At 38.1% G+C, this 12,489-nt stretch overlaps 1 protein-coding gene across 1 annotated transcript in view; it reads right to left on the bottom strand.

Moving 5' to 3' along the window:
• Positions 1-12,489, bottom strand: part of Ptp10D (Protein tyrosine phosphatase 10D) — a 398,723-nt gene that overhangs the window by 52,977 nt on the left and 333,257 nt on the right. The window contains exon 27 of the mRNA XM_067156405.2: positions 7,758-7,906. Coding sequence (XP_067012506.2) covers positions 7,758-7,906 — 149 coding nt within the window. The remainder of the gene's footprint in view (positions 1-7,757; positions 7,907-12,489) is intronic.

Here is a 12,489-nt window from a genome sequence, read left to right as displayed (position 1 = left end):
TTGGTCTAGAAAGCTAAGAATAACGGCCGAGAGGATTCATCGTGCTGACCACACGACACTGCGTAATGTGCAGGTTTTCGGGCTGAGCAGCGGTCGCTTGGTAGACCGAGGCCCTTCAGGGCTGGAGTGCCACGGGGTTAGTTTGTCAAACTGGTCAAAACACAGCATCCTTTGCGCATGTTCCCTGAGTAAAGTTTTAACTTTCAGCTTCAATTGAAGAATACAAATAGTCCATGAGAATTTTCAAGTGTTGTGTTACATCTTCAAGACTGTGACTTATTTTAGTGTATATTTAATATTAGATTAGACTATTTTCAAGTGCTGTGCTATCTATTTTTATCATATGTATGGCCAATTAGTTTTTCAATAGGCCGAAACTAGTACCATGATTAAAATAAACTGAAGTATCATTTTATATTGTACTGATTAGGTGGATCACCTCATTTATCTACAATAATTATATTGCCATTAATACAGAACATGAAAATTATAAAGTTTGACAAGTTTATCATGTGTAATCTGACAGTGCATGTACAGGTCTCAGCCCGTGTTAAAACGCTGTACTAGTCAAAAGCTGTAGTGGCAATAGCACAACATCTCTTTGTTATTATTAGAGCCCGGAAGTTAGGCATTTATTTTTCGTTAAAATAGGCAGGCAAAAAGGCACTTGAAATACTGAAAATGGGCAGTACAGTAATTAAAACAGGCATTTATTTATTAGTGAAAGCAAAGAGGAATCTCACTCATTATTAATGAAAATATGTATTTTAAATACTCATTCATTTCTTTTTTATCAATTTATCACATAATTAGCAAACTTACTCTTACTTTCCTTGGTTACAAGTAGAGATGGGCACTATCGACTGAAAACCGCTATCGACTAGTCGGGCGATAGTCCCTTCGAACTATCGACTAAATAGTCGAATGTTTTCAGTCGAACAAAAGTATTCATTACTTCCTGTCGAGAAGACTGAACAGTCGAATGAAAGTATTCATATAACGCAAGTTGTCAGTCCATGAAAAACATTCGAATGTTTCCAGTCGAAACTCTCCATATCAAAAGTGGAGAGCCGTACTTTTGCGAATTCGACTCATTTTAACGCAATTTACCAATAATTAGAAATCACTTGTATGGACACCCATTAAAATCCGATTTACACACTCGTTCGTACACGGGGCGAATAGATGGAGAGATGCCCTTAATACGAACCAACATCATACGAATGGCCTTTCTTCGTGCTAAATGGACAGTGAAACGTAGAAACACGACAATGAGGCTCTATTCCCGAACAATGCTAACAATAATAATATGTAAAACGCGTTGCTGTAGTACACAATCAAGATATACTGTATATGAGAACACCCAAACACAATACTACCGTATTTTCTAGATTATTATTATAGTTATTCAGATTATTATTATTATTATTATTATTATTATTATTATAGTTATGCCTTATGTATGAATAGGGCTTAATGTGATTAACATAAACAAATATGCAACGAAATAGAGCATATAAACGAAAAGAGAGAATCGCCATATATCGTAGGTACATATGAAGTTAACATAATTATATATTACATATCCAAAGTGACCATAAACCGATAGTTCCATTCACTTCCATGTCGCTGTGACTTGAGTGCGACTGAATTCATTCGACTTGTTTTGTGCTGACTGGACAGTGAAACGTGGAGATCCGTGGCGGGAATGCGACTGAATTCAGTCGACTTGTTTTGTGCTCACTGGACAGTGAAACGTGGAGAGATGCGTGACGAGAATGCGACTGAATTCAGTCGACTTGTTTTTTAAAGTAGTCGACTATTACGATAGTTTAAACTATCGACTAGTTCGATAGTTATCAGTCGATAGTGCCCATCTCTAGTTAGAAGCAACAACAAGGTGCTTTTTCAAAGTATCAACTGTCATAGACAGACGCTTGTCAGAAAGAAAGTTTTTCATCATGGAAAAGGAGCGTTCTACTTCCACGGAAGTGATTGGCGCAAATTTGAAACAAGCTATTTCGGAAGGGCACATGCCAGTTAAAACAGAATTTTCACCTTTCAGAACATCACGAATATTTTGCATTTTTTTAATGCCCACATTAGCACTCAGAACACATTTACACTTTTCACTAACACTGCTTCCTTTTTCTCCTGGTCCTTGCAGCAGTTAATGTACTGCATCTTAAAGATCGCCACAGATGATGCCAGCGAATCTTCTCTTTTCTCCAATTTCAAGATTGCTTCCAGTATCACACTATAATGTGCTGTTATAAATGCCAGATCATTGCGGAGCTCTTCACGGTCCAACAACGTTTTTACCTCGCGAACTGAAGCAACTTCATCTACTGATATGGCATGAAGTACCTCACGTATCTTGTCCAAATTGTTGCTGTATATGACTGCTGAGATCCAGGTTCCCCATCTGGTGAGAACTGGCTGTGGAGGTAAAAGGAGCTCTGGTGCCACATCATTAAAAACCCGGGTTCGGGAGGGTGATTTTAGGAAGATTTTCTTGGTATTCGAAACTTCACGTAAGGTGCCGCATCTGTGACAAAAAGTACGACAACATCATGCCGTATTCCATCCAGCCAGACATTAATGAATTTGTGAACAACTGTGCCACTGCGGAACCATTTGCTTTCTCCATCTCTTCTGTCGTCAAAAGAAATACTGATGATAGGTCAGTTTGCTTTGCAACGATGACGTTGACCATGTAACGTCCCATTGCATCTGTAGTTTCATCAATGGAGATCCAGATCTTCTTTTCTTCAACTCTGCTTCGAATCCTCTGCAGGGTCTCTTCAAAGAAGATACTCAAATACTTTTTTCTTAATGTGGATTCTGACGGAACTTCTTCTTTAGTGTACTTCTGCAGAAATGTAGAGCCCCACTATAACAACAATTTTTGCCAGTCCCTTCAAAATTCCTATATTAAATTGTGAATCATCCTTCCATTATAGCGAGAGCCCTATCACTGATGCATCCGTCATTACGAGCGATTTTTTTCCCTTAGCAATATCTATGCACCCCAGCGATTATGTTGCATGCAATCGATCACCTTCGGTGTCGTTTCCTCACTATGTCCATTAGCGAGTTCTCTCACCCGACACAGTCCGATACCAGTTGTTAACTTGTTAAAAATTGAGACTGAGAAAACAATCTCTTAATTATGATGGTAAATACTGCAATTAATTAAGGATGGAATACACCTCAAGATATGGCAGCGTGCATCATTGATTTCAGAGATCAAAACAGTAGTGTTACAAAAATGTTGCAAAGTTTGGGCTGGGAAGACTTGGGAGAAAGGAGACGAGCTGCTCGACTAAGTGGTATGTTCTGAGCTGACAGTGGAGAGATGGCGTGGGAGGACATCAGTAGACGAATAAGTTTGGATGGTGTCTTTAAAAGTAGGAAAGATCAGAGTATGAAAATAAAGTAGGAATTCAAGAGGACAAATTGGTGCAAATATTCGTTTATAGGAAGGGGAGTTAGGGATTGGAATAACTTACCAAGGGAGATGTTCAATAAATTTCCAATTTCTTTGCAATCATTTAAGAAAAAGCCAGGAAAACAACAGATAGGGAATCTGCCACCTGGGTGGCTACCCTAAATGCAGATCAGTAGTGATTGTGAATTTCTATTTTCTCGTGTCTGTTAAATTTCAGAAAGGCTATTATCAAGTAAATTTATAGTGAGAAGGGTATTTTCTACTGGTGCTAGAAATACGTATGTATTCGTGATAAATATAGTACGGTTAAGTTGCGTTAGGTGACGCTGTTTCAATAAGAAAAACTGAAATGTTTGCCATAAAATGTGATAGATCTTTTTCGGTACGGTATAGTTTTCAGTTCAACAATGATAAAGGTGTTTTAATTTATTCCACCTATTCAATACTTATATTATCACGTATAGTTGTTACAGAATTTAATTATGTAACAACTATACGTGATAATATAAGTATTGAATAGGTGGAATAAATTAAAACACCTTTATCATTGTTGAACTGTTAAATTTTCAATACGGACCTAAAATGAGGTTTATAACATGTAACGGTATAGTTTTCTCGCTATGTGCATTTGCGAGATCTCTTGTCAACATATGAAGGCGATGTTGGAGTTGATTAGTAATACCCATCGACTGCTGTTCTCAAAAGGAAATTTGAAATGAAAGAGGATAACACGTTTTCGTAATAAATGCGTAAATAACGTGGCCGACAGCAGTTGTTAACTACTGAAATGAAGTAAGAATGTGATACACCTCTAGATATGGCAGAGTATATCACTGATTTTAGAGGATAGTTTATATTTTCTTGTGTTTGTTAAATTTCGGAATGGCTATTCCCATGTAAATTTTAGCAAGGAGGTTATCATTTCCCTACGTGCGTTTGAAATTTGTTTTCGTGATACATATACGGTTAGGTTTGGTGACACCGTTTGAAGAAGAAAACGGAAATGTTTGCCACAGAAGCCTGTGGAGTGATACCGTGTTTCTCCGAATACAATATGACAATTTTTTTCCTTAGAATTTCATGTGAAAAATCAAGGTCCGGTTTGTATTTGCAGCCTCTGTAACTACTGCAGTAAACACACTGCTACTTTTCACCCTCCCTCACGCGTGCACACAAAACTCGTTGACGATATACAACCGTCTGTTTGTTATGCATCGCTAGCCGCAGCAACCAGTTGTACAGTGTATACAGTGCCTATGTGTACCATCACTGGATCTCAGGAAATAGTGAAGAGAGAATGACATTCTATTAGTCTCTACACAATCTCTACACAATGACATAAAAAAAAAAAAAAAAAAGAGAGCCTTCGTATTCTTAGAAAGGCCATGGCTACTCAGTAGCAGAGTTATAACACGTCTACTGTACCTGACGCTTAGTAAAATTAAGTTTTATAGATAGCAGGAATATTTTCGTGATGGATCGTCATAATGTAAAGATACATGGAACACGTATTGCCGGTAAATTTTCGTCGGGTGCTCGTTGATATTATGATGCTAATTTTAAATGAATGGTTATTAAACACTCGGAAATGTAGAATAATCATGTAGCTGCAAGAAAATATCGCATAGGCCTAACTAAAGCCAATATTCAGCGTTAGTGTGAAGACAAGGATAACTTTAAAAAGCGTACCGGTACTGCACAAAAAATGCATTCAGTGGCCCGCGAAATGGACGCTTTAAAGGAGTCACAGATGAAATTGTGAGGTATGTGCACAAAAGCCGCAAGGGCGGAATTGCGATACCGCAGCGCAATAAACTAGTTTGTTGACCTTCAACGTTCGCGATTAGGCCTATACATCGCTAGCCACTGAAGTTGGTCGAAGTCGACAAGCAAGATGTGCGTGTAGTGGTAGCCAGTTATATTTGACACTGAGTGAAAGTAACAGTTTTATAGTAAGCAAGAATATTTTCCTGATGGATCATTGTATTCTAGAGACGCATGGAATAGGTATTGCCGGCAAATTTTCAACGGGTTCTTTTCCAGATTATGCCAATATTAAGTTAGTTGTTATTAAACCCGCTGAAATAAAGAATAATTGTGCAGCTGCACAATAATACGCCATAACTAAAGCCAATGTTCGGCGTCTAAAAGTAGTCTAAAATGCGTACTATATAAAAAAGGCATTCATATGAGTTTACAAAGCACTTTTTAAGACTGATTAAAATTTTTCGAAGGAAAAAGTCTTGGATTCGGAGAAATACGGTACTATCATTTTTTCAGAATACACTTCCAAGTAGTATCAGATTTTGAAAAATAACAAACAAGTAAGCCATAGAGTGGATATTATCCACGAAGATGCAAGTTTTGAACAAACTGATTGCCGCTTCATACTGTTTTTAATGTGCATGGGGATTTTGCCAAATTTTACAAAAAATCAGATATAACAATAATCCGTTATAGCGAGTAAATTTTTTGCTGTTATGAATTCTCGCTATAGCAGACTTCTACTGAATATGTTTGATGTCGTTTCATTACAAAAGGATCGGTAACAAAACCAAGTGTAGGGAGGATTCCATAACAAGCATAAACCGGGAGACCCACAGTCTTTCCTCAATGCTGGATGCTCTGTGTTTTCAGCCAGTGTCAGGGCTAAGAAGAAACTGTGGTTTTATAGAGGAAATGCCTGAAAACCCTTTCATCTAAATGAAGACTTCAGATATAAACATTATTTGTACAACACCGACGACAAGATAACTTGCTTCTGCACCACCTACTTTCCTACCGATGACGGGAGACGTAAAATGATATGCACGTAGGGGAAAAATGAGGCGCGGACCAAGACTAGGAAAGGCCAGGAGAACACGGCCTTGAGCTGAAAACTTCCCTCATTATTGATGAATAAGGATATCAATCTAATTCTACAGCAATAAAATCTGAGTAAAACTTAAATGGGGGTTTATTGGTAAAGTAAATTTGAAACGGATAAGCAAAATAGTGACGTCAATCCAATGGATGTCGAAACATTATAACGCGAGCGTGGCGCTATTACACTCCAAGATACAGATAACTATTATCAGAAGCTCGCTGCCTCAACATGTGCAGGTATTAATACAGCTCACACGGCCCAGTTAGGTCGGGTTTTTTTTACGAGATTGACTTCTTTCAAGCATATATATTCTTTTTGCTCATTATCCACACAACAACAGCCATATCTCTACGAAAAAAAACCTCCCCGCAGCATGGAGAAGAAAAGGCAGGTAAAACAAATATGAAAGACAATATCACGCCAGAGAGAGGGATGTCTCTGGGCCAAAGAAGTGTATTAAAATCAAAGGAGAAAACACAGGCACACACATCACCCACAAGAATGAAAGTAAACAAACATCGCTGCCTCACGAGCTAGCAGGCGCCCGAGACAGAGACCAAGACAAAAATAAGTGATACTGTACTGAGAACAAAAATAAGGTACAGAAACTACATTAAAAACGAAAATAGAATTGACTGGTACATCATCTTGCTGCTCCCCTCACTCACGCACACATGCCAGCATGACAGGCAATACGAGCGATCGCTCCAATTAATAAAGTCCAACACCAATCCATATAGGGTGACTCACCTGGTCACGAACTGCAGGTCTCTCATACACCAGACAGCAGTATACAATATAACGAGATCGGAAGAATCCCGTACTCAAAACCAGCATGTCACGTGCCCCGTACGACGAGAATGGAGCTTCCAGTCGACACGGGGAGCACAGATATATTTGATGGCGAAATACCATACGATGCAGTGCACATAAATGGAATCAATTAGAGACTCAGTTATCACCATGGCATAGTCACAAACATACTAACAAACACACGTCCCATTCATGCTGTTTGGGGCGGAAGACGCATAACGATCAGCCATAATCAATAGGGCCAATAATAATACTAAAGAACTGCAGAACCAAAGTTAAACAAGAATTAACGTAACAGCAATATGATTAATCAAAATAATAAGATGCATGTTACTAGGAGCAAGGTTTGAAAACACTCATTTATAAAATAGGAATGCAGCTCTGCTCTGTGTGGGCTCCATTGTTAATTTTTCTCCCATAAACAAAGCATAGATACCCTTTAGAGAGATAATACATCTTGTCTCGCAAAAGGAACGATCTTCCGTGTTTATATTACACAGTGCTGCCCTCTCCAGTACATTGTCAGCGACACATAAGCTATTTGAATTGAGGCCATAGGAAGCAATTTACATATTGAAAAAAACGTCACATTTATGAAGATGCCATTTTGCATGGCTCACTACTTACCTGCAATGAACTACGATTGGCCTCTGGTCCGGGCCAACTCTCTCACGGAATGCACGAACGAAGCGAACCAGCGTCTGCGGTGGACTCGGAACTCCAAAGTCGGGCCACGTTGTGAAGTGGAAGTGTCGAATAACCCTTGATTGGTCACCCTGGTAACATTCAATTGAGTTATTAGAAGTCGTACATTAAAAGAAACTAACACAGAGAGAGAGAGAGTGTTACAGCTGTTTAAATACGGTGAGTGAATGAAAACATAGAATGCTGAGAAAAATCAAGCTAGACAAAGAAAAGTTAAGATAAGGAAATGAAAGGTACAGGATAATGGACCCAGTCGACTGAACAATTAAAAAATTAAAACACATTATCAAACAAAGATAGTCATAATTAATTCATACCTGCCAACTTCCCCGATTTAGGTAAGAGACTCCGGATTTTAGACTTTTTTCCCGCCTCCTGATTATTCTATTATTTCTCCTGATTTTAGCTTATTTTTTGGTGAACTTCAAACATTTGTTTTCAAATCCCACCATTTCAGCTTTGTATGCAAGTGGCCGGAAGTCCTTCGCTCACTGGCCACTTTCAAATGAAATATCGACGTTCATTAATGCACAAGAATGAGCAATGTTTATTGAAACATGTATATCGTCACGCCAATCTCTCGTTCTTGCGTGCTATGTTTGTGTTCGTTCACATCGGTCTATATGTAAAATTCTTTCAACAATAAAATTTGCTGTGTCCACCTATTCAATACAATTATATTCTGTAGTGATTAAATCCTACATGAATTATAAACACAAATTAGGAACATGTTTCGGGATAGTTTTGGGCATCTTCAGCCTAATAATAATCTTAAGGTCAAGTCTTTAAATCTATTAAACATTGGAACTTAAAACTAAATACAATGGTCTTATGCTAATTTTTTTTTTCCAAAAAGGTGTGCTTCAGGTGATATTTACATAGTTTACAATGTGTACATTATTCAAAGAATTTGTGACAAGGAAGCAATTAAAATGATCTTACAATGACTAGAAATTGTCCAAAGCGTAAATTGGAACTTCTCCTACTGCATGGATGAAAGTTTATGCAAATGTCAATTCTAGTCATTGTGAACCGACTGATTTGTTCCCTGAACTTGCTCAATAAATAAGAATAAAACTCGTTTCTTCCTTTTATTACCTTTGGAAATGCACGTCACTTCAATTTATGGCTCACTGAAATACAATTTGAATTTCAGAAATCCTGCAAATTTTTAAAAGTGCCTCCTGAAAAATTTAGATCTTTAACTCATTTTCAGAAATAACAGAGAATGACATGACATGATCCGATTCTATCAAATCACACTTTTAGGATGAGGAGACAGGAAGCTTTGTTAACACAATACGGACCGGTCCCGAGTTATCTCGTGTTAGAAGCAGACTGAAGTTTAGTGCTATCTTTTGAGATATACGGGAACTATTTGGAGGTCAAGGGTGACAGAACTCTTATGTATGGTTCTACAAAATTGATAGTCGCATTTCTTTTTGAGTATTCTTCGTATCATAGATTTTCTTTGTATTTCTTGACAACATGTTTACAAAGTTCGAAGAGCCATGCAAGAAGGCAGCGCCCAGGGAGCACACATGTTTACACAAAGATGAAATTACTCGCGAATTATGTGGTGATACAGGCTCCGAATATCTAAGTGATGCTGAATATTTAGAGTTCGATGATAAAGTATCTTCTAACGGAAATGTTTCAGGTGATGACGAGGACATAGTCGTATCTTCAAGAACGAGTCTGATAATTGTGTTACGAGTGTAAATATTCTAAATATTGTAAATAATGCAGAGTTTTCTGACAACTGGGTTATGGACAACAGTGAACCTAGGCTAGAGGATTTTGAAGGTGCTCCTGGTATAAAGGTATGGCCTAATTAATCTGAAAACATAGGACAAGTAGCAGGACTTATGTTTGGTGAGGAATTTTTTCAGTATGTAGCTGAAGAGAAAAACTTATACTATGAGCAGTATTCACATTCTCATAACATATCCTCTAAAACACTAAAGTGGACTCATGTCACTAGCAGCAAAATTAAAAAATTATTGTTCTGTGTATATTGATAGGGCAGGTGAAGAAATCATGTCTGGAAGATTACTGGCCAACCGATCCCCTAATAAAAAAACCTGTATTTCTGAAAACTATGAGCCGAAATAGATTTCAGGAAATACTCTGCATTTCAACAACTATTCAGGAAGGCCACTAGAAAAATACACAGTAATCCTTCAAAAGCTAGTGAAGTTCTGACAGTTTATTTTTGAATGCATGCACTCAGCTTAGAGGTACTTAGAAAGTGGCCGGGAACAGGGCTGTGCATGTGGTGAAGGGCACCCGGTCCGCAATGTGTTAAGATAAGTTCTAACATTTATTAAAAGGGCGTAAACTCAAATTTAACGTACATGCTTTTACATTAATAATATTAATTCATAACTCAGTAAGCGTAATCGAACGGGACTTGCAAATTTTTCCGGTTAACGCAGGTAGGCCTATGCTTAAATAATTCAACCATAAACATTCATATAATGGACACCATCATTTCTTTGCTCCAGCAAGCCGGATGCGGTTTGTCCTGCCCATCCAAAGATGTTGTTCATATATGTGATGCCAAGGTCCTGCTTCCCCCAAACAACACAAGGTCTTCCTCCTAGTCTCTTCCAAGGACCACTGTGGTCAAAGTATGCTCGAGGAATCCTACAGGGAGCCATTCTATTCATGTGACCATACCATTGCAATCTCTCCCTTCCAGGGTCTCCAGTCCATGCTGTCAGATATCCACATTCCTTATTTTATCCTTTTTTGTTTTTTAAGAATGAAGGAACTTCATTTCTGTTGTCTGAAGACCACTCTTTGTTGATCCAGGAAGTATTGCTGCTTCCAGACCATACGTCAATATTTTGTACAAGCTGATCTTGGAAACTAACGGAAATGTTTAATCCCAAAGTATTTGACATACAGCGTAATAGAAAGTGGAAGTTTTCTGTATTCTGTTGCTAATCTCTTGATATCTAGGGCAGAACACTACCTAAGTACGGAAAGTTGTCTACAATATCAATTTCCTTCTCTCCAATTCTTAGATGAACAGCTGGAGAGTTTCTACTCGCCACATGTCTTGCTTTTGTTGATTTTAAGAGCTAAGGTTGTAAAAGCTCCACGTCATTACATCATTAGCAAAAGCCAGGGCATTAGTTGTTGGATCCTTTCTTTTAACTGCTTTTAAAACTTCATCCATTATGATTATGAAGAGGGGTGGTGAAAAATAACTTCCTTGCTGGACTCCACTCTTCATTTCGAACCAACCTGACTTTCCATCCTGGACTTTGACACAACTATTAGTTGTACTCGTGCTATGATGTCATCGAGCACTTTCTTATGTCTTGAACATTCCCATATCTGCCTGCATGGTATATGTTCATATGCTTTCTCGATGTCCAGAAAAACAGTTATAAGTGATTTACCTTTCTCCCAATACTTCTCGTAGAGCATTCTGGTGGCAAATATGAGGTCTATAGTTGATCTTTCTCCTCACGTGTACGTTCAACATATTTTCTAATCCTGCTCTGAAGGATGGATTCATAGATTTTGAGGCCATGTGACAGCACAGTTACACCTCTGTAGTTTGTACATTTCTTCCTGGGCCGATGACCTTCGATGTTAGGCCCCTTTAAACAACAAGCATCATCATCATCATTTCTTCCTATCACCTTTTTTTAAACAATGGTATGATGCCTCCCTGCTTTCCATCATTGGGTATTGCATTCTCTTTCCAAATTTTGTTCAGTACTCCGTTCCACTGTTGTCCAACCTCTCTGAGTGCTTTGATCATCTCACACTAAATTCATCTAATCCAGTAGTTTAGATACTGCTGTCTCCACTTCCAACCATATCAAACTATTGGTCTTCCTGTTGCCAAAATCATAAGGTTCATCTCCTAAGGGAGTGACATTTCCATCACAGTTCCGTAAAGTTTCGAAGTGCCTTTGGTCTTATCCCTAGTCACCTCACCGTTAGGAAGTTCTCCAGAGTGGATAGATTCAGTTCCAGTTCTTCTATTCTTAACGATTCTGTATAACAGCTTCTTATTCACATCCTGTGTTATTCTGCTAGCCAGATCTTCCTTTCATTTTTGCTTTTCAGATGCAACCAACTGTTTGATTTGTAATAATATGGTGTACTTATCTTACCCAGTGTTTTATTTACATACTTCTGTTACGAATTAATACTGTATAAGCAAAACTTACAATGAACAGAAAAAGGTCAGTGTACACAAGATTTTTTTTTTTTTCTCCAACAATCAATGAGAGTTTTCTGCATACATTGCTGCTTAGCTGCTCGATTTTCCACTAACACTTTAGCCTGAGAAACCACACCAAGCTTATTAGAATCATTTTGCCATAGGACAAATTGCTGTAGTTAATTTAAACTACTGATATGTCGTTAACATACTGCATAAACTTCTTCGAACTCGGCGCCTCCTCCACCTCCTGTTCTGCTTTCTGATTTTTGTAAAATTCTTAATTAAGCCATAACCATTGTGTCCGCTTTTGGCTTTTCATTGTTCCATTAAATGCCATTAACCATTCTTCCATGATCTGTGATGTCATCTATGCCTTTTTATTGAATCTGCAATCAATGGGTAGGTTCCTTACATCAATTTTTCTGAAGAAACATGGCTTAGTAGCCTTACCAATCAGTAAGG

Source organism: Anabrus simplex, chromosome 12 (assembly GCF_040414725.1).
Source record: "Anabrus simplex isolate iqAnaSimp1 chromosome 12, ASM4041472v1, whole genome shotgun sequence".
NCBI lineage: Eukaryota > Metazoa > Arthropoda > Insecta > Orthoptera > Tettigoniidae > Anabrus > Anabrus simplex.
This window is presented reverse-complemented; position numbering and strand designations above follow the sequence as displayed.